Source organism: Toxorhynchites rutilus, chromosome 1, assembly GCF_029784135.1.
Source record: "Toxorhynchites rutilus septentrionalis strain SRP chromosome 1, ASM2978413v1, whole genome shotgun sequence".
Taxonomy (NCBI): Eukaryota; Metazoa; Arthropoda; class Insecta; order Diptera; family Culicidae; genus Toxorhynchites; species Toxorhynchites rutilus.
Genome location: NC_073744.1, coordinates 130,341,180 through 130,362,623, shown reverse-complemented (window position 1 = coordinate 130,362,623; position 21,444 = coordinate 130,341,180). Strand labels below are relative to the sequence as shown.

The following is a 21,444-nucleotide window of genomic DNA, read 5'->3' as shown; positions in this document are numbered from 1 at the left end:
AGAGCTTCCAAGCCTTGTCCAGCTGACGACGCTGCATAACATCACTCTCAATCATACGCAAGTGCAGTTGGACATTTACGGCAAGTAAAGCCCAAAACATTCGCTTGTTGTTTTTGTGTGCTGATTCATGATTTCTTTGCTGGCACAGGCTTAGTCGCACTTCAGTCGTAGAATAATATTATATGGTCTTTGCGTTCGAAGGATGATTCTGACACTCTCGGTCGAACGCGAAATTGTTGACATTTTTTTTCGGTGGTATTACCGCGCTTCCCACACACACACTTTAGACTTGTTTCGCTTATTTCCGTAGGAATCTATTTGATCACCCGTAGTTCTACGAGATGACGGCTGTTTCTCGATATCTCATCACTCTCACTCGCCACATTTGTTGCCACATACACACACCGGTTACGTTTCTCACACCCGACATCTGGCATCGCGCATCGTTTATCCGGCTTCCGAATTTGTTCATTTCGCCGAGAAACCTTCTTTTTCAACATATCAAGTCAAGAAATTTCTATATCTCATTTGTTTGTGCCTCATTAGGTCTGGATCAGTGCTTCCTTACGCTGAAAGGTGGGTGATATGCGATACTTGCGCGCTTAGCGTGCTCAGATAGAATCCACTCCCGTAGATTCGAAAGACACTGTAGTTACATAGTTGTAGCCGTAGAACTAGTTATAGAAGTAGTGGCACCATTTTGAACAAACACAAACCATTGCACCCCCGACATTCCGGCTTGCAGTTTTCGTTTCCCGCCGACAGCTTGTTTGAAGTAGGCATCAATCTCCGATTGCAGTGCAGGCATCAAACGGACACGGAGTGTGAGGAATCTGAATATGTTTGTAGAAATAACACTTGAGCTGGCCGCAGCTGATTATTTCACGATTATTGTGAGACTCCGAAACTCGATCCCGGAGGGGAAGAAGCGTGTGTGTGTTCGAGTATCTATATTTGCGTAGCTTCCTGATGTCATCGATTGCGGATATATCTGTCCTACGTCAATCACGTCATCGAAATGACAGATGTCATTTAGCGGGTAAATTTCACCTGTCATACGTGATAGTGACAGTGTGCGAAACAAATTTTGAGTTTGATTGGAACTTAGGTATCGACAAATTATAATTAGGTTCACGAATGGGGGAAACCAATTTCTCTACAACGCTTTTTTCGATTTAATTTTACTGTACAAATCTTTGCGAAACACGTCCATTCATCCGAGCAGAGCTGGTTGTCGGCTTGCTTTACAGCCACACCGATCATTTATTTTATGTTTCATTAATTAAATGGCATCTTCGCAAGAACTGTAAAAACGAACAAATTCAAATGCTCGAACCGTCATCAATTGAAACTTGTTTCTACATATATTTTTTCTTTTTTTTCTCCTTTTCTTTTTCCGTCATAAAATCGGATGTACGCGGCGCACTCTTTTAGGAAACTCGTTCAACGACAAACACGAGCAGGTTGACACCAAGTCGAACCAGTGGTTCGGAGCGACCGTTGCCAGTGCCGGCGTGGATGGACCTTTGGTGGTAAGTAGATTATGGCCTGTGGCCCACTTTCCCCCCCTCCTGGCGATACATCAATCGGTCAATACAGTCTAACTCTCGATTGCTCCTCTCGTCATGGATAAATCGGCGATGGTTTGCGGTTAGGCCAATCTCCCCATAGGGGCTCGGTATCTATTCATATTCATATTCACAGGGAATTTAGTGTGCGATTCACAGCTATTTCAGTTCGTATGTTGCGTTTGCGGTTTTTGTGGGATGAACCAATCGGCTCCGTGATTAGTTCCGACGCAGAGGTTTAGAAATATACAGATCGAACGTTCAACCAGATGTTGTTTCGAGTTTAATGAGAAATGTGTATGGAATAAATCATGAAACCATTCGTGACTTAGTTTATGAAATCCAGTTCAAAGTTATGTAACCACATTATTGCTAAGACTGTTGGATTATTGGCCTTATAACGCCCTTTTCCATGGAGCGAATTCGCTATAGACCCGTTCCTGTGTGATGTGACAACGACACATATTCATGTACAAATTATATGAGCTTGAGCTTGAGCTTGGGTAGACTATACAATTCGTAGTTGCCCTCCTTGATTGACCTGAACCAACCAAATTGCACAAAGAACACACAGAATGACGCTTGGGACTAGCAAATCATTCTCGTTGTGCAATTTTCGGTGATTCGAGCTTTAAATGGTCAATAACGTCACCAGCCACGTCCTAACAGTCACCAGGGGAAGGGAAGGAATGTTAGTATGATATTCGCCGCCCGAAGGCCAGAAGGGTCGCCTCTATAACGTGGTTCCCTAGCGTTTCCGATATTCGTTGCGTACACTTCATAAATATCCATCGTGACGACGTGCTTTCAATGTCCGAACACAAAACTTGAACTAAACTAAATGAAAATGTCAAAAGTTGAATTTGAGAACACGAGCAAATTTGCAGATGGTCTTATAATAACAAACCTAAATGCATACACAAAAATGCACTACATACGTAGTATAAAATTACAGAAACAAACAAACTAACTTTTCATACAGCTGAACAATAGCGAAATTTAAAATAATCACAAACCATGAACAGCGGACGTCTATTCATAAATTATGACTACTACAAATCAAGCCATCAAACTAAATTTTAAATCTTCTTAATATGAAACTAATCTCGTTGCCAGAAATTTGTAGACAAATTCAGAAAATGCGTACACATATATATCACATCAAGTGAAAGTTATACCATAATCTGCACCACGGTTCGTAACAGCGCGACAACACATAGCAAATCCTTCGGACAACGGTAGCCAGAAGATTCCGAAGATACAAAAGCACAGAGGAATAGAAGTAAAGAAATCGAGAGAAAGAGAGTAATAAAAAAAAATCAACCTTGTTGAACTGATCGTGTTGCTAGAGTATGTGTAGATCTCATTCTCCGAATCGAGAAAATAAAACTACTCATCTCCCCATCGTCGCTATGTCTCTGCAAACGCACACCTTCTTGGAGCACTGTGGTTCTCACTGAGAGAATCGCACTGCAACACATGCACTAACGGTACTTTCGTATTAGCGTCACCGGAGCCGAAATACAATAGATAGCATTTTTATTGTACACACTGGCACTCAGATATCTTTGCTACCTTGTTGTTTGTAGGGTTTTGTCATTTTTTATTGTTACGAAAATGCGATTTTATGATTTGCGGTATTCAAGTATAAACGCCACAGGAGCGCAATTTTCATTATGTTTTTTCGTAATTAAATTAATTCTGAGAGCAACGTAATGGGGGCGTAGTCCCTACAAAACCCTACAAACAACAAGGTAGCAAAGATATCTGAGTGCCAGTGTGTACAATAAAATTGCTATCTATTGTATTTCGGCTCCGGTGACGCTAATACGAAAGTACGGTACTAACACATCCACGCGCGTCCCGCAACAAGGAAGAACACGGAAAAAGGTCTTTCAAACACCAAAACTGGAAATTCTATTTAATTGAAAAACACACTTCCCTTGCAAGAACACATTCAAATGATTTTCAACTGTGAACACTCGTTCGGATCGATTGAGAAACAGCATTATTTTCAATAATATACCCAACACTCTTAGAAAATGATAGCACAGTTAACGCAAAACGGAGCGAACGAAAAACGTCCGCAACCAACGAGTGTCCGAGCGAGACCCTTTCCATTTTCATGTGCTAATTATATGAAGTTCAAAAAAAAAAATTAATGAAGTCATCGAAAAAATAGCAGTTTCTCAACTAAAGGGTGTGTCACATCAATTTGCATCACGGAAAAAACGCTGTAGAAATTTAATTTTTAGGAATTATATCTTCAGCTTTCGCTTATAATCAGATAAGAGTGTATAGATCACGTTGGCCATGCTTCACTGTCAATTTTTCGTAAATTTGGAAAAATGTCGTCGAACGAAAAAGAGCGTCGTGAATTAATCCTGTGCACTCATTTCGAGAATCCGGAGTAGTCACATTGGGACATCGGTAAGATGCTGGGAATCGTCCAATCCACGGTCAGCAGAGTACTAAAACGATACTTCGAGAACCTAACCATCGACCGGAAGGTGAAGAACGGCAAAAATGGATGCTCCGTCAGTGAAAAAGATCACAAGCGCGTAATTAAGCAGTTTAGACGTGATCCGAGAAGTTCGGTCCGGGATGTCGCCAATAAGCTGAATTTGTCAAGTTCATTCGTCCAGCGGACCAAGCAGCGGGAGGGCCTGCGTACATACAAGGTTCAGAAGGCTCCTAACCGCGACGAAAGGCAAAACATGGTGGGGAAGACGCGAGCCCGGAAGCTGTACACCGAAATGCTGACGAAGCCGCATTGCCTGGTAATGGATGACGAAACCTACGTCAAAGCGGACTTTCGTCAGCTGCCGGGCCTGTTGTTCTTCTCCGCAGAGGACAAATTCAGCGTTCCGGAGGAGATTCGCAAGCAGAAACTATCCAAGTTTGCCAAAAAGTACATGGTGTGGCAAGCGATCTGCTCTTGCGGAAAGCGGAGCGCCCCCTTCGTGATGACCGGCACGGTAAACGGGCAGGTTTACCTTAAGGAGTGCCTACAGAAGCGCTTACTACCACTATTGAAGCAGCACGAGGGCCCGACCATCTTCTGGCCGGATCTCGCTCCGTGCCACTATTCAAAGGACGTGTTGGAGTGGTACGAAGCCAACGGGGTCACCTTCGTGCCAAAGGAAATGAACCCGCCCAACGCGCCGGAGCTTCGCCCAATAGAGAAATATTGGGCGATTATGAAGCAGGCCCTCCGGAAAAACCCAAAAGTTGTCAAATCGGAGGCGGACTTCAAGAGAAAATGGATTTCTGTTCAAAAAAACTATAACCTGACGTTGTACAGAACCTTATGGACGGGTAAAGAGGAAGGTGCGAGCATACGGGCTTGGGCTCGAAGTATGAATAAAAAGAAAATGCCAAAAGTTGTTGATTAGTTTTTATACTGTCTAAAATTTTCAAAAGGATCGGTCTACTGGGCGAATTTCTACAGCGTTTTTTCCGTGATGCAATTTGATGTGACACACCCTTTAATTACTTACTTGCTCACCTAATGTTACTGGATTCAATCGTGGGAACATAGTGACAACGTAACAAAGTCTTTCATCTCGGGCAACTCGCAGCTATCGCCTCGATCTGGGACCCGCTCAGATTCCGAACTACAAGATTGAATTCGCCATTGTGGCCACCAGGCTCGATTTATATACCTCAGGCATCGGTTGACAAACTTCCGAAGCAAAGATCGAAATTCTCGCTCAGCTGCAAGATATGTATTTACTCAATCAACCTAGTTTTCGATGAGTTGTGCAATGTTGAAATTTTCGTCACTTCCTATTTTTTGCTTCTTATTCTCCGGTATTTTACTTCCTATATTGAACTTGTCCAAACCAAATTTTGGTATCAAGATAAAAATGAGATATCCTTAAGTATTTCCTCCTTCACGACAAAGTGTTTCATTGGAAAAATGTACATAGTAAGCACACTTGCAGAATAAACACTATTGTGCATTTTATGCAAAGTATGCATTATTTCTTTCTATTACGAACTATGCGTCAAATAAGAAAGTTTAGATCTGGGATTCTCAAACTATTTTGGACGAGTGACTTGTTCACGTTACTTGCCAATTTTTTACGAATTTCTGCACGCTCATCGTTTCGTTTAATGTTGAACAAGTACAACAATAACACTTTCTACTAAAGTATGATTCATATTAATAACAAGTTGGTTTACGTAACACAAGTTATACAGGTCCTTGAAAGTTTCAAATAGTAACTTGTGTTAAATTATAGTGGTTGATTTTTAGACCTCGACGACCCCCAAAATCACCTTCCGTTTATTTCGACCCCTTGGAAACCGATATCGACCCAAATAGGTCGATGTTGATCACTTTTAAGAATCCCTGGGGCTTAGATCATGTGTAACATTAATACTATTTGGAACTAAAAATCCTCTGAGGGGCCATTGGAAACATTGCACCAGTCGTAGTCGAAATGCTAGATCAATTGGTCTGAGCTTCAGAATATTTTGGTGGACCTAGAACATCTGATATTTATATAAATTCGTAGACCAAACGTACTTCCCGCTAACCACGTTAAATTGGGAAGTGTAAGCAGGAGAAAAATAACACGGAGTTTATTTATTTATTTTATTTATTTATTTACCATCTTTGGTCACAGACCACACAGACTATTTAGACATTCTTAATTCTATCTTTAAAAACTAGTCTACTTATGTTGAAATCAAAAATATCGTGCACATCGTTAAAAAGCCTACAGCATCTATCTAGCGGATTGTTATATCCGTATGTAGTACGGTGCCCTTGAACTCTGAGAAAGGAAGTGCTTCGGAGTTGGCGGTTCGGAACGTGAATATTAATATTTTGCAGTATGCTGCCGCAGTCGATGTTGTTGCTTAGTACGTCGTAGATGAACAGCCTTTGCAGAAAACTACGCCGGCTCGACAGAGTTTGGAGTCCGATGAGCGCGCATCGATGTTCGTAAGGCGGTAGATTGTCGGGATTTGTCCATGGGAGCCGCCGTAATGCACTTCTTATAAAACGTTTCTGGATTTTTTCGATACGTGTTACGTGCACACTGTGATACGGGGCCCAGATCTGCACTCCATACTCTAATACGCTGCGAACCAGAGAACAGTACAGTGACTTCATGGCATGTACGTCGTCAAATTGCGCTGTATTTCTTCTCAGGAAGCCAAGCATGGAGTTTGCTTTAGTGACTGTCATCGATATGTGCTCGTTGAATCTCAATTTCCTGTCTAAAAGTAGCCCAAGGTCCTTGATAGAGCATACTCTCACAAGCGGTGACTCATTCATCGAATATTCGAACGTGACCGGTGTTCGACTTCGGCTGAAGGTGATGATTTTGCATTTGGCTGGGTTTGCCAACATTCCGTTCATCTTACACCACGATGACAAGCGTTCAATATCAGCTTGCAGAGCCAGGCAATCAACCGTCGTCTTGATAATGCGGTAGAGTTTTAGGTCATCTGCATACAAGAGCTTGCAGCAGCTTAGGTGGTCGCATACATCGTTTAAAAAAAGTATAAAGATGAGAGGACCAAGGTGACTACCCTGAGGAACCCCGGACGGTAGTTGAAACGCATTCGATGTGGCATCGTGAACGCTTTCCTGGACGAAAGGTACGATTCTATCCAGCGAACAATCCACGAAGGAAGACCGAGGCGGCTCAGTTTTGTGATAGCGAGACCATGCGGAACTTTGTCGAACGCCTTGGAGAAATCGATATACACGGCATCAACTTGACGACGCTTCTCGATGGCACCAACCAGAGTGTTAGTGAAGGTCATCAGATTGGTAATGGTGGAGCGTTTCTTCATAAACCCGTGCTGAAATTCCGAGATTAACGATCGGACTGCCGTGTACAGCTTATCGTGTAGCAGTCTTTCCAGGACTTTCGCCAAACAGTCCAGTATCGAGATTGGACGGTAGTTTTCCACGCTGTGAATGTTTCCAGATTTGAAGATCGGGGTTATGGATGCTAGCTTCCATGACTCAGGAAAGACGCCGTCAAGAAGTGATCGATTGAAAATAAACTTCACAGGGATGCTCAATGATGCAGCACAATTCCTAATGAAGGAAGGTGGAATTCGATCCGGACCAGGACCTTTCGAGGCGTCAACAGAAGAGAGGGCTTTGAAAATATCGTCGTGGCTGAAGGTGATTTGCTGTAGACGAATATCAAAACTCGGCAAGTTATCGATGTATTCCTGCGGAGTCGGAGCCTGATCGACTTCGTAAACGGTTCGGAAGAATTCCGCAAAGAGATTAGCAGAGCTAGCAGCGTCAGAGGAGCTTTGACTACAGTATGTAACGTCCACTGGAATACGTGCAGAGCCTTTTCGGGAATTTACGAAATTCCAGAAAGATGATGGATTTATCTTGAAACTACTCTGCAAATTGTCAATGTACTGCCGAAAGCTAAGTTCATGTAAACCACTATACTCGGCTTCAGCCGACTGTACAGCAGTTTTATTAGCAGCTGTTTTGGAGCGGAAATAACGTTTCCGAGCTTTTCGCAGACGGTTACGCAGATTACGGAGTTCGGAATTCCACCATGGTTGTGTGAAATTTAGGGAAGGCTTACATCTTTTAACAGGAACGGTGTCTTGAATTATTTGATATATGTTGTCGTAGAAGGCAGAGACGGCTGCATCAATGTCAGAGAGGTCAAGAAGCTCTGTCCAATTCAACGAGCCGATTCGCTCGTTGATAGCGTTAAAGTCACACCGTGCAAAGTCATACTCACTGCGAGCTGCTGGAACACCGGGCGGGCGGATCTGGCCAGGCGAATGGACGTCAAGTTTTAAAAGTAACGGCTTATGATGATCGTCGATTTTTAAAATAGCAGATGGTGGATCAAACAGCTCAATACCGTCTGAATCGCTAACGAATACCAGGTCAAGTAACTTGCCATTCACATTGACTAGATCGTTGATTTGCTTGAGTCCAACGGACAAAATGGACTCGACAAGAGCAAGTTCTTGTTCAGACGATGCATTGAGTGGCAACAGGCCGTTGATGTCTTCTTCGAAATTCCACACTAGATTTGGTAGGTTATAATCACCCACGACGATAGTTGAATCATGAGGCTTTGCCATATCTATAAGTTGTTGCACAGACTCGGCGTGTTTGGTATAAATATCCAGATGGCTGTTGGGACGAATATAGATGCAGCATAGGAAGAGCGAACGATGTAGAAGAACAATTTGTACGGCAATTTGTTCAAGGTTCTCACTGTCTAACAGATGCACGGATTTGCAATTGAGTCTGGGATTGACAGCAATCAAAACGCCGCCGCCGCGTTGAAATGAGCTGGTGCGAGAGTTCCGATCACAACGATAGATTGTATAGTTAGCTGCCAACTCGGTATTCGCAATGTCGGAATGAAGCCACGTTTCGGTGAAAATTACCACGTCGAAATCACAGGAGAGCAACGAGTGAAGCAAAGCGTTCGTTTTAGTACGTAAACCACGGACGTTTTGATAATAAATGGTCAAGAAATCACGAGTGCTGATTGAGGTTGGCAGAATTGTTACGTCGACGTTGCTCCCGGGTCGGCTATTGGCACAGGTTTCCAAAAATGCCGTGTGGAGGTGCCATTGTCCACGAATTCGCGAAATTCAATTCCTTGCGGCCAAGTAGAGGTGTCCATTGCCTTCATCTTCAGGTTTTGGTTGATTCCCAACTTAAACGACACAAACGTCAACGTGGTTGACGGTCGGCCCCTTGGAATAAGCGATTTTGCCACTACATCATCCGTCTGCAGACATTCCTTGGCGAGGTTTTGGATCTCCACTTCAGAAACTTCGGGTGAAATTTTCGATACAACCAAAATCTGTTATCTGATCTTTCTGTGGCTGCGATAGTTGCTCCGTTCGCCATCAAACCTGTACCACGAAACATTTTCGTTGGCCGTTCAGGTCGTTCGGGATCTTCGTCGCGGGCTCTTTTCGGTGTTGATCGATTGCCAAATTGAAAACGGTGTTGAGTGTTTAGGAAGATCCATCCAAGATAAATATAAACACCTTGGATCGATCGAACGATAAATGTCAAAAAAAAAATCGGCCAAGGGATAGGGGGATGGGATAAAATTTATAGATTCTGAAATTATTTCACATAAAATGGGTAAAACTGAAACACATATATAAAGAAACTGAATAAAACTGGATAATATTCTAAAAAATTGGAAGATTTTAGGATTTCACTGTTTCATTTAATTTTTGTTTTGCTAACGTAAGGAGATTTATCACTATTCACTCATGAGACGCGACACGGAACTAGGACATAATACTTATAATCCTTACAAACAATATAAGGGTTAAAATTACCTTCTTCGTCGACCGGTTTCGGGCTCGATGTTGCCCATCTACTGGACGGTAATCGTAATCAATCGGTCGGGCACCGTCCAGTAATAGGAGTACATGTAAGTTACTTCGTTTTTTTTTCAAAAATCAATGCTTTATGCTGGTCAACTAGACCACGTTGCATCGATCGAAAAAGGTAGTAATCGGACGGAGAAATGTCTGGAGAATACGGCGGGTGGGATAGGACCTTTTTTGGCGGTCCTGAACGTTCTTCGTCTTCCAAGTCAAAATTACCACTTTTAAGCCGTATCAACCACGTCTGACACGTTCGCTCAGAAGGAGCATGGTCACCATAAACTTCCACCAAAATGCGATGACTTTCCGCAGCTTTTTTATTTATATTGAAGTAATGAAGTAATACTCCACGCAAAAACACTCTCATTGGTACGAAATTCGACATATTCGAAGTGGCAAAAAACTATGTTGTTTACGCTTTAACTTTTTGACATATACTGAAAAAGACGCGCAATGAAAGTAGCTTTCCAACGAATGTCTGAAAATTTGATTCTCAAATGAAAGGGCTTGACTCATTTCATAAATAACTGAACACAGTTATTTATGAAAAATGCAAATCCAAAATGGCCGCCACCGCAAGATGGCGCCATATATATTTTTCACACAACCCCATCAATATGGGGATCAAATGAAAGGACTTGACTAGTAGAATACAGTTATTTATGAAAAATGCAAATCTATGATGGCGGCCACTATAAAATGGATGATTACCTATTTTCTCAGAACCCCATCAAAATGGGTATCAAATGGAAAGGCTTGACTAGTAGAACACAGTTATTCATGAAAAATGCCCAAAAATGTATGAAAAGAATGTTCTCGACTAGTAGAACAGAGCAGATAATGAAAAATCCTTTTTCAAGATGGCCGCAGTCCCCAAACAACTAATTACTTTTTGAATGGTTTCATTCAGCTTGACCTGTTTCTATGTATGTTTGAGTGTTTGTTGGGTTGTCCCACATCAATAGAAAATTGACCCCGTTCCTTTTGAATGATTGATCTGAAATTTGGAATATACATTTAATTCTACTGTCATTATAAAACTGCGTATTCCATCATATTGAAAAATTCAATTTGGCCGCCGCAAAAAAATGGGTGAATGGCTTGATTTGGAGAATACACTACGCTATGAACAACATAAATTCGAAAAGGTCTCTTCTTGAATGGCGTTAACGTTCCCTGTGGAACTTTTGCCCCGTCTCAACTCATGCCTTAACTAGCGTCATTTATTAATACTTAGTTGAGATTTCGTGAGCCAAATAACACGCCTTGAATGTATTCCGAGGGGCAAGCTCTGAATACGCGTGACCACAGTGCAAGTCGAAGGAAATTTCTTTGACGAAAAATCCCCCCGGCCAGAACGGGAGTCGAACCTGAACACCCGGCATGATAATGTGAGACGCTAACCACTCGGCCACGGGTGCACATTCGAAAAGGTCACCGCCACAAAATGGTCGGCTATGTATTTTTTGCAATCCCCTCAATATTGGTATCAAATGAAATGATTTGACTAATAGAATACAGTACAGGTCGGACTCGATTATATACAATTTTGGACTCGATTATATTCAGTTTGGAATTTTTTTTTTTATATTTCAAATATGGCTTATTTTATGAAGAAATGTAGCCTTTCAACGTTAAGGTGAAGTTTAAATGGCTATTACATGTACAGTGGAGTAAAAATCGTGATTTTTGAAGATTTTGCTTGAATTTTCACCAGGAATTGTTTATATCGATATTGCAGCCAAATCAAGAAAGATAGAATTTGTGCGTCAAAGAACAAATTGTGGAGCGGTTAATGAACTTCATTTTAATTGATAGAAACAGTCTAGTTCAATATAATTTTTTAGGATAATAATAACACATTAAAAATTATTAACTTTTAAGTGTTTCACTTCCAAAATGTTATTAAAATTCACTAATTTGGTTGTTCCACTACTATATCCTGTACTAAATTTTCTCATTTTTCAAATGAAAGCATCACAATCGTCTTCCGTAGCGTACTTTTTAATGTAGAGCCAGTTTGAAGCAACAGAGTCCGAAACAAAAAAAAAGTTCTATAACTCTGTCATTGTTGAAATTCGAACATATGTGTAGGAGGATTTTTTTCATCAAATTTGATCGTCTATCACCTCCTGAGAGAATAAATTTAAATTTAATTAAATTATTTTTTTTCATATGAGGAAGGTGTTTTCTGACTTTAAGGGGATGAATCAAAAATTAAATTCCTCTTTTATTTTCAAAAAACAAAAATTACATACAAAGAAAACAAAAAAAAAACAAAATTGTATTGACTCGATTATCCGGAGGATTCGGTTATCCGGAGTGAAAAAAATATCAATACTCCGGATAATCGAGTCCGACCTGCGACTAAAGCGATTGATCGTGAGTTCAAAACTCAGGGCCCTCATTGACCATCTTTGTGTTGTTACAGAATAACTACGTCCACGCAAAAACCATCAGCGATGGAGATCGATCCACGGTCGAATGAAGATCGATTCATCCATACAACTGCTCTGCTCTAAGAGAAACATCGGGCTGATGTTCTATTAATAACACAACAATGATCATATCAACTGTCTCCGCTGTCCGGTGGTCTAACTGTATAATGAAAGAACAGAAGGAAAACTCTTACGCCTAAATGGCTACTATATAAGAAATACTCTTACGCCAAAAAATGGCAACTGTATAATGTGCTATTTATAGATATGATAAACATGTAACATGAACACGATTAAAATTCGGCTCTGTTACAGCTAAAATGCTAATGAGCTTAATATAAACAAATGGGATAAAAAAATTATTCCTAAGTCAACGGTCGTCCCACTTCAACCATGCGGTTATATCATAGATATAACCCACCCATTTTTTATGAACTCCCAAATTCGTCGGAGGAAATCAAGTACAATTTGGAGAGAAAGTATCGGACATCCTCTTTTCTTGATAATTTCAAAATTATCCTATGAAATTTTAGTGAGCGGTTATGCGTGTACCATTCCTTCTTAATATACACTTTAGGAGAAATAACAGAGGGCCAAACATAGCGGACATTCTATACCGGTTACCCATAATCTCTTCAAATCAACTGCAAACCACTCCGTCAAATCACTATTGCAACAACCATACACAATCGCCGCTATATACCAACATAACAACATCGCGTGTCAACCAAAGAATTTTTCCAAAAAACAGGAGGTAATTAATTCGCTAATCGAACCAACGACAACACATGGGAAAGTTTATCACATGAGAGAAAGGATTGCCGCCGTCCTAATTGGATGATTGTCGGTCGGTCCGCTGTTCTCCCCAGCACCCAGCTAACTCGAAGTTGACTCGTCAATCATCATTATCCGTTTAATCGACTCGAAAACGCCCCGCTACGATTCTCTCTTTATCAGCAAGCGCGGAATAAGATCTTCTGTGAAACAGATTCTCCACCATGGCTAGAGTAACAACCGAGAGACGATTCAGTGTCTCAGCATCTAGAGTGCAGAATAACAGATTAAATGTTGAGCAATCTTGTTGAGACTATATTGGATAATAGCAGGGTCCACTAAGGAGACAATTTGAAATTTGTTCCAATTGTTTTACAGCCGATGCCGGTAACCGAATTTGATTGTTAAATTCGGGTACAGATTGGAGAAGGACTATAAAATATTTGATGTCGAGAAATAGCTAAGACCCAGATAAATGAGTTTGTACCATCGTACCTTCAACCCAATGGAATAAGTTTCAGCGCTAATGATCATTCACCGCAGATGAATGCTTCCCTCGAGGGTACAACACGCCTTTTCCAGTGACCACATTGTTACGTTACTTTTGTCAGTCTAATAACCTCAGCTCAGTTCATCCCTTAAGCGATCCTAGAGTAATTTGTTCGCGCCAAAAACGGCGAATTGATTATCCTCGCTGATGACCTATTTCCAGGCCACTGACCGAATCGGCAAAGTGTAGTACGAGCGGGATAGATGTGTATTATGATGTGTGTAATAAATTCAAACTATCCCTAGGTGTGGCAGGGTAGCCATATACAGTGGTCGGCATAAATTATAGTATGCTATTTTTTTGGTATTTTCAAATTATGAACTGAACTTAGTGCGATGAAAACATCACAAGAAATGTTGTAATAATCAGAGACAGGCATGAAATTGTATACGTTACTTCAAAAGTATCCATTACAAAACAAAATCCGGAGAAAAAGACAGAGTGGATTTTTATTTCTGCTGGTCACTGTATGTGTTGCAAGCTAGAACGATGCACTGCTCGGACAGCGGGAAGGCGCCTTTTCGGTGGATATCACTATCATAACAATATGGAATTTCAACAGCGGTAAATAACCACTCACCATGGACTCACAGGAGGTCCGCACGATTTTTAGTGCAACGAAAAATTTAATCCAAAACAAAACAGCTCTGCCCTTGGCGATAATTACAAATCACCCTGGGTATCGTTCACAATCTCCGGTGCGCTGAGAAGCCCGATCGCAAGACGTTACGATCAAGGAGATAAATCGAGTGGAGTCGAAATTAATGAAGGACACCATAAAAACAAAAACAGAGAAAAGTGTTGATCAGACTGATATCCATATCTCGCTAATGAAAAGATTGATTTTTTTACGGGAGGTTTTGATTGAGTTCTCGCCGCAGTAGCCCACCTTTCTTTTCATTTGTTTTTATGTGTTTTATCGTTTCGTCTTATCGCGCGCGAGAATGTCCCAGTAGCAGCAGCTGCTGCGAAGGCGATTCAGAGCGTCATCGGTGAAGGTAAATGACGCCGCGAAGAGAGACAAAATCGTCGTGGTCATCCACAAATCTCCGCTGTCAACGATTTGTACTTGCAGTAGCGATGGGCAGAAGAAAAAATATTCTTTCACTGCTACATATTTTTGTTGAAATATGTGAAATCCTAAGCGTTGGAGTACAAAATTTTAATCCAGGAAAGCGTTCCTATCTTTTTCTCGATCCGTCTATTTGAAAGGCTCAATTGCATGCGCTTCACGGAACCGCTGATTAAGTGTTTGTCCACCCTTTTTTCGTTTAGTAGAGTTCGACCGGTAACTCGCGGTTTACTAGAGGTTAGCAAGGATAACATTTTGAGATACTCGAGTTAGGGATACGAGACGTTGTTCCGCACACAACGATGCAGCGAGCTATGAAACGCATCCCACAAGAACGTGAAAATACCGAATAGCGACGACAGACAAACCCCGATGGCCAAATAATGATCCCAAAAGCTTAACACAAAGCTGCTCATGTAGTTTCATTGCGTCGTTATAGACGATGAAACGAACATTAAATCAGACTGGGTGGCAGACATCTCACTAACATCATGTAACTATCCAAAATCCCAAAAAATGTTTCGAAAGCCTATCTGCACCTGCGACTGGAAAAACGACACTAATCGAATACTCCGGATAATCGAATCCTCCGGATAATCGAGTCATAAAAACAATTTTCTCTCGGTAAACGTATTATAATTATGATTTGCACTTATTTAATAAACGGTTTTATCTAGGTTGACCTGTTTGTATGTTTGTGGCTTTGTATCTTTGTATGAAGCGTGTAATGTGGTTCAATTAATAGAAATTTAACCCCCTTCCTGTTGACGATTGATCTGAAATTTGGAGCACATCTTTATCTCTGGTGTCATTATAAAACTGCGTATTCCATGGTCTTGAAAATCCAAGATGGCGGTATCTACAAAATGGTGGATTACATATGTTCTCAAAACCCCATCAATATGGATATTGTTGGTACTGGCAACACGGCATAAGACGTTACAGTCTGGTCTACATCGGTGGTGATCAAAATGTCTTTCTGACAGAAGACAGGAACAACGAAAGAACACAAAGAAAACTGTTTCATCATTGTTGCTATTCCTTGCATCATTCCCAAATAAAGCGTGTGATAAAAAAGTGGTGTGAGCTAAGTTAAAACTAGAGGATTTTCTAAAAAACTATTCAATTATTCCTAAATTATAATTAAAGTTGTTATTCTTAAAGTTAAACTTATTCTATTTCATGCAAACTGTGAGTAGCTAAAATAAAATTACTTATTTACTATTGCTCGAAACTTAACCTAAATTTACCTTATTATATAGAGCGTGAAATTGAACTGGTTGCTGAAGAATTAATTGTTTAAAGTACACCGGCAGACCGAATTTTGTAAGTCTAATTAAAATACACTAATGAACTATTGTAAAACTAAATTAAATAAAACTTACAACTAAAGCTACGTTACAACGAAACGAGATTTGTGACTGGCTAGAAGAAATCGGTCCGAAAGACAATTTCGGAAAACATAACCCAACAGATATCGAATGAAAGGGCTTGACCAGTAGAACACATTTATTTGTGAAAAATGTAAGTCCAAAATAGCAGATTACACATTTTCTCAGAACCGCTTCAATATGGGTATCAAATGAAAGGGCTTGACTAGCAGAACAGAGTTATTTGTGAAAATGTAAATCCAAGATGGCGACCGCTACAAAATGGCGGATTACACATTTTCTCAGAACCCCATTAATATGTATATCAAATGAAAGGGACTGACTAGTAGAACACTGTAATTTATGAAAAATGCAAAAAAAATTGCACCATATATTTTTTTTCAAAATTTATTCAATGTGGGTATCAAAAGGAAATTCTCGACTAGTAGAACATAGCAGATCATGTAAAATACAATTCCAAGGTGGCCACAGTCCCCAAACAACTAATTACTTTTTAAATAATTTCATTCAGCTTGACCTGTTTGTATGTATGTTTGAATGTTTGTAGGGTTGTCCCACATTAATAGAAAATTGAACCCGTTCCTGTTGTCTGATTGATCTGAAATTTGGAAGACACCTTTAATTCTACTGTCATTGTCAAACTACGTATTCCATGATTTTGAAAAATTCAATTTGGTTATCGCTAAAAAATGGCTGAATGACTTGACAAGGAGAACCCGAGACATAATAAACGGTCATTTTGTAGTGACCGCCATCTTAGATTTGCATTTCTCTTAAATAAATGTGTTCTACTAGTGTCAAGCCCTTTCGTTTGATATCCATATTGATGGGTTTCTGAGAAAATATAAAATCCGCCTTTTTGTAGTGACTGCCATCTTGGATTTGCATTTTTCATAAATAAATGTATTCTACTAGTCAAGCCCATTCATTTGATACCCATATCAGCTATTCAATATGGAATTATTATATAAATTATTCGAAATTTCCGAAAATCAAAAATAAAATACTCCGGATAATCGAGCCTAAAATTCCGGATAATCGAGTCCGACCTGTACTTCTTTTCTTTGATTGATATTGATTGAACTACTCCAATAAAAATGTGATGTATTTCTAAATTTTAAAAATTTACCAATGAAATACTTGTTCCGGATACAAACTTCCTTTGGAAGAGTATCGCAGAACATAGCTTTGTTCTACAAAGAAATCCACCCTACTCCTGGGAAGGTAATTTCATTGGTATCAGGGAGCATATCACATTCCGAGAGTAGCCGATTACCTCAAGTTTGCTGGTCGTATGTGTTGAAATCAGGGCCTTACAAAGACTCTCAACGACTTAGAAATCGTCACTCAATAATGAGCCTATTGACGGCGACAGCTGATTTCAACCGTTGAATCGTGAAAAGTCGACATCTATCAACCATATATTGTCCATACAAGTCTTTGAGTTTTGCACAACAAGTTGAATTTTTACTGCGTTGAGTAACTCGTTGCAAATAAGTACCATTTGCTGGGAATTCTGATTTCCTGTCTCCATCGATTCCAACAAAAATTACAGCTGAAGCGCATCGAATGCTTGTGGAAGTTTATGGTGATTCTGCACCTATTGACGGCGACAGCTGATTTCAACCGTTGAATCGTGAAAAGTCGACATCTATCAACCATATATTGTCCAAACAAGTCTTTGAGTTTTGCACAACAAGTTGAATTTTTACTGCGTTGAGTAACTCGTTGCAAATAAGTACCATTTGCTGGGAATTCTGATTTCCTGTCTCCATCGATTCCAACAAAAATTACAGCTGAAGCGCATCGAATGCTTGTGGAAGTTTATGGTGATTCTGCACCATCGGATAAATTTTGGAGGGAATGATTTGAACGATTTGAAAGAAGTTATTTTAGTGTTAAAAACAAAAAGGGTCCGAAAAAGTTTAAAGACGAAGAATCAGATACATTAACCGATCTAAAGTCGTGTTAAACGCAAACAGAGCTTGCAGAATCATTTGGGAGAAACTCGACACACTTTTCCTAAACGATTCAAAGCCGCAGGATACATCCAAAAGCAAGACAATTATGTTCCATATGAATTGAAAATGAGAGATGTCGAATGGAAATATTGCTTGAACTGCACAAAAGGAAGGCTTTTTGCATCGAATCGTTACCGGGGATGAAAAATTGATTCATTCCTACAACCCAAAACGCAAAAGATGATGTGTAAAGCCCAACCAAACAGGAACATCAACGCCGAAGCCGAATATCCATTGTCACGAAACATCGAAAGAAGCCGCTCTCGATTACGCCTCAACAACGCCAAACCGGCTGGTGAATCATCAACGCGCCACTGTTTTTGGTCGAAGGTCAGCAAACGCGGCACCCATCACGCGGATATTTTTTTTCCATTTTCACAGCTAACTCGCATAACTTCACTTTACGATGGTTCAATACGAGACGATACACTTGTTTTATGTTTTCTGGATTCGTAGCCTCTTTTGGCCTTCAAGAGCTGCGGTGCTTGTACGGCCCGTTTGAAATTCACTAAACCACCGATAAACTGTTGTTCTCGAAGAACCAGGAGTGGAAAACGTTTCTTCAACCACTGCATTGATTGTTCAGGAGTTTTTCCCATTTTCCCATAAAAACAATGTTTGATCGAAATACGATATTACTCTTTTTCCATTTTCTACACGAATGCTCAGGTAGTGACACTCAAACAACTGTAGTTTGTGAACAAATAAACGAAATGTCATGGAACTTCACACAGAAACTAGTGACAGATATATCTCTCAAAATGAATCCTGTTCATTTTTTAGTAGCGCCATCTGTTCAAAAATCCAGGGACTTTTCAGCCCATGTAGTATGTATAAGAATTCTGGAAGAATATTTGATTAGATCCCACAATATTATTCCAATTCTAAAATGTATGCATTCAAAACCAAAACAACATTGTTCAAGTATTACTTTGGTATTGCGATTATTAAACTTTTGTTTGGAAAAGCTTTACCGGCACATTTGCGTCCTGAGAGTGGTCTACTGTAAACTTTTTTCCTTGACTTTCACGCGTTTCGAAGAACCGTACAACGCGCTCGTAAAGTGCTTGTTGTTTCAACGCCATCTTTGATCGAACTAACAGCACCCGAGCGAAAAGAAACGAGCAAATCGTTTCTAGGGCGCCCAGACAGCAATTCTCTCGGTCAGAAAAAAATTTGCATTCTTTACTTTTTTTACAGGAAGGTATTGAAATCATTCTCTTTTTTTATTGAACACACGTTAGTTTCACAAATGAGGTTCCCTTCTGCACTCCTGATCATCGAACACACTGGAAAACGCTTTTACCGCTGAGTTATTGACGAAAGAGAATGTTGCCGAGAATGAGTTGCAGCCGCCAGCCTGGTTCTGGCCACTCAATACTGACGAAGAGACACTTTTGACGATTACTGTTGCAATTATGTCGTCCACGGAGTCCACGACTTAACTCTTTTGAATTACTTCCCTGCATTTCATCAGTCTACTGAGAATGATTCTCTTCAAGTGTTTCATGGGCTTTTTGCAATAGTCCTTGCGAAAAGTGGTTATGGTACCTACGTTTAGAAGCGTGACGTCTAGTTTTGTACTTCCTAGCGTTGGTACATCTACAACCACGTTGCTCAGCCCAGTCGTTGAAGCCTCCTCCGATGATGACTGGTATTCGCCGGATACATGTAGAATACAATATGTGAATACATGTAGCATTTTGGGGAGCTGTGGAATCCGTGGCCTATTTTGGAAATGCAGAGCAACTACACATTGACATTCCATTGATTTTCGCGATCGAATTTCTTCTGTGAGCTCACTACCTCTTCGTGAAAGGAATACCTATCCACCCAACCCTGCAACCACCCCTGCTCTATCTGTCATCCAGTTACCATTAGCACGAGGAATTCGATACGACTGTAGGTTTTTCATGAAAAAGGTACAGTTTTTTTTCCGAGTACATATTTTTCGAGGTACCTAATTTCCACGTGTGTAAGGTCGAGCAAATGAGGAAGGGATTTGATATCAACGATTTAACCCTCAAGATCACTGCAATGATAAATCCCATAAACTATTACTACCTATCGAGCAGTGAGATAGTGTGATCGGGAGACACCCGAGGCGGGTGTCTCAGGCGTTACTCTCTCCTTTCAAACTTTGTTTTGAAGTATTTTGGCGTAACCTAGGTTCGCGCGAGTTTCAGCCTAACTGTTGTCGAAATGTTGTTTTATTTGCTTATTACGAGGGTCACTATTTATATTTCGGGAATAGGAACAAAAACAAATAGTTAAGCTGCGAATATATTTTTATTGTTTTTCAAAGTACTCGCCACGATGATCGATACACTTAAACCAATTTTCAAAGCATTTATTCCAATCGACACGAGCCTTTTTTTTGAGCGATTGTCAAATTATGTGGGATCCAACGTGAACATGATTTTCGCACAACTAAGTGTTCATGTAAAATCGCATATATGCTGGTGGAACTGCTGCTTAGGGATGCTTCAATCTCACAATAGGTTACATGACGATCTTGCTTAATCATTTCGTGCACAGCATCGATGTTTTCTGGCACTACAGTCGATTTTGGACGACCTTCACGAAACTCGTCGGACAGCGAACTACGACCACGATTGAATTCACTATACCAGCGATAAACAGTGGTTTTTGATGGAGCTTCATCGCCAAAAGTCAAATTAAGTTGATTGACGCACTCTTGTTGTGATAATCCACGTCGAAAGTCGTAAAAAATCATCGCACGAAAATGTTCACGATTCAGTTCCATTTTTTTGCCGAGACCAAACTTTCAACTAAATATAAAATAAACAAATAGCGTCCGTATGACAAAATGTTCTGAGTACGTATATCGTCAAAAATGTCAAACTTTACGATGGAACCGTCAGATGGACTCACATGACATCAGTGTTGCCAATTCCCGAAATATAAATAGTGACCCTCGTATTTAACTTGAATATATTTTCGGCACAAGCGAGATATAATTGATTCTGCACCGAAAGCGATCGTGACGTTTTAGTTCGCATGCTTTAGATTCATGATTCGTAGCACGTAACAACAAACGAATGGCACTGGGGGAAATAACTTCTGCATATTTGAACAATCATATTTGAAAGTGAGTTATTTAGTGAAACGTTCAATCGGTAAAAACTGTTTACACTAAATATTTCCAACTCAAAACATGATGGATTAGCACCATGGCCCTTGCATCCCTATACCAATCAACACATTGGCATAACGGCATAGAGAGCTGTCAG

The 21,444-nt window shown here is 40.3% G+C and overlaps 1 protein-coding gene across 10 annotated transcripts in view; it reads left to right on the top strand.

Moving 5' to 3' along the window:
- The window catches only part of LOC129761983 (integrin alpha-PS2), a 207,222-nt gene that overhangs the window by 106,114 nt on the left and 79,664 nt on the right, over positions 1-21,444 (top strand). For all 10 annotated transcript variants that reach the window (XM_055759871.1, XM_055759877.1, XM_055759880.1 and 7 more), the window contains one exon: positions 1,435-1,532. In XM_055759871.1, coding sequence (XP_055615846.1) covers positions 1,435-1,532 — 98 coding nt within the window. The remainder of the gene's footprint in view (positions 1-1,434; positions 1,533-21,444) is intronic.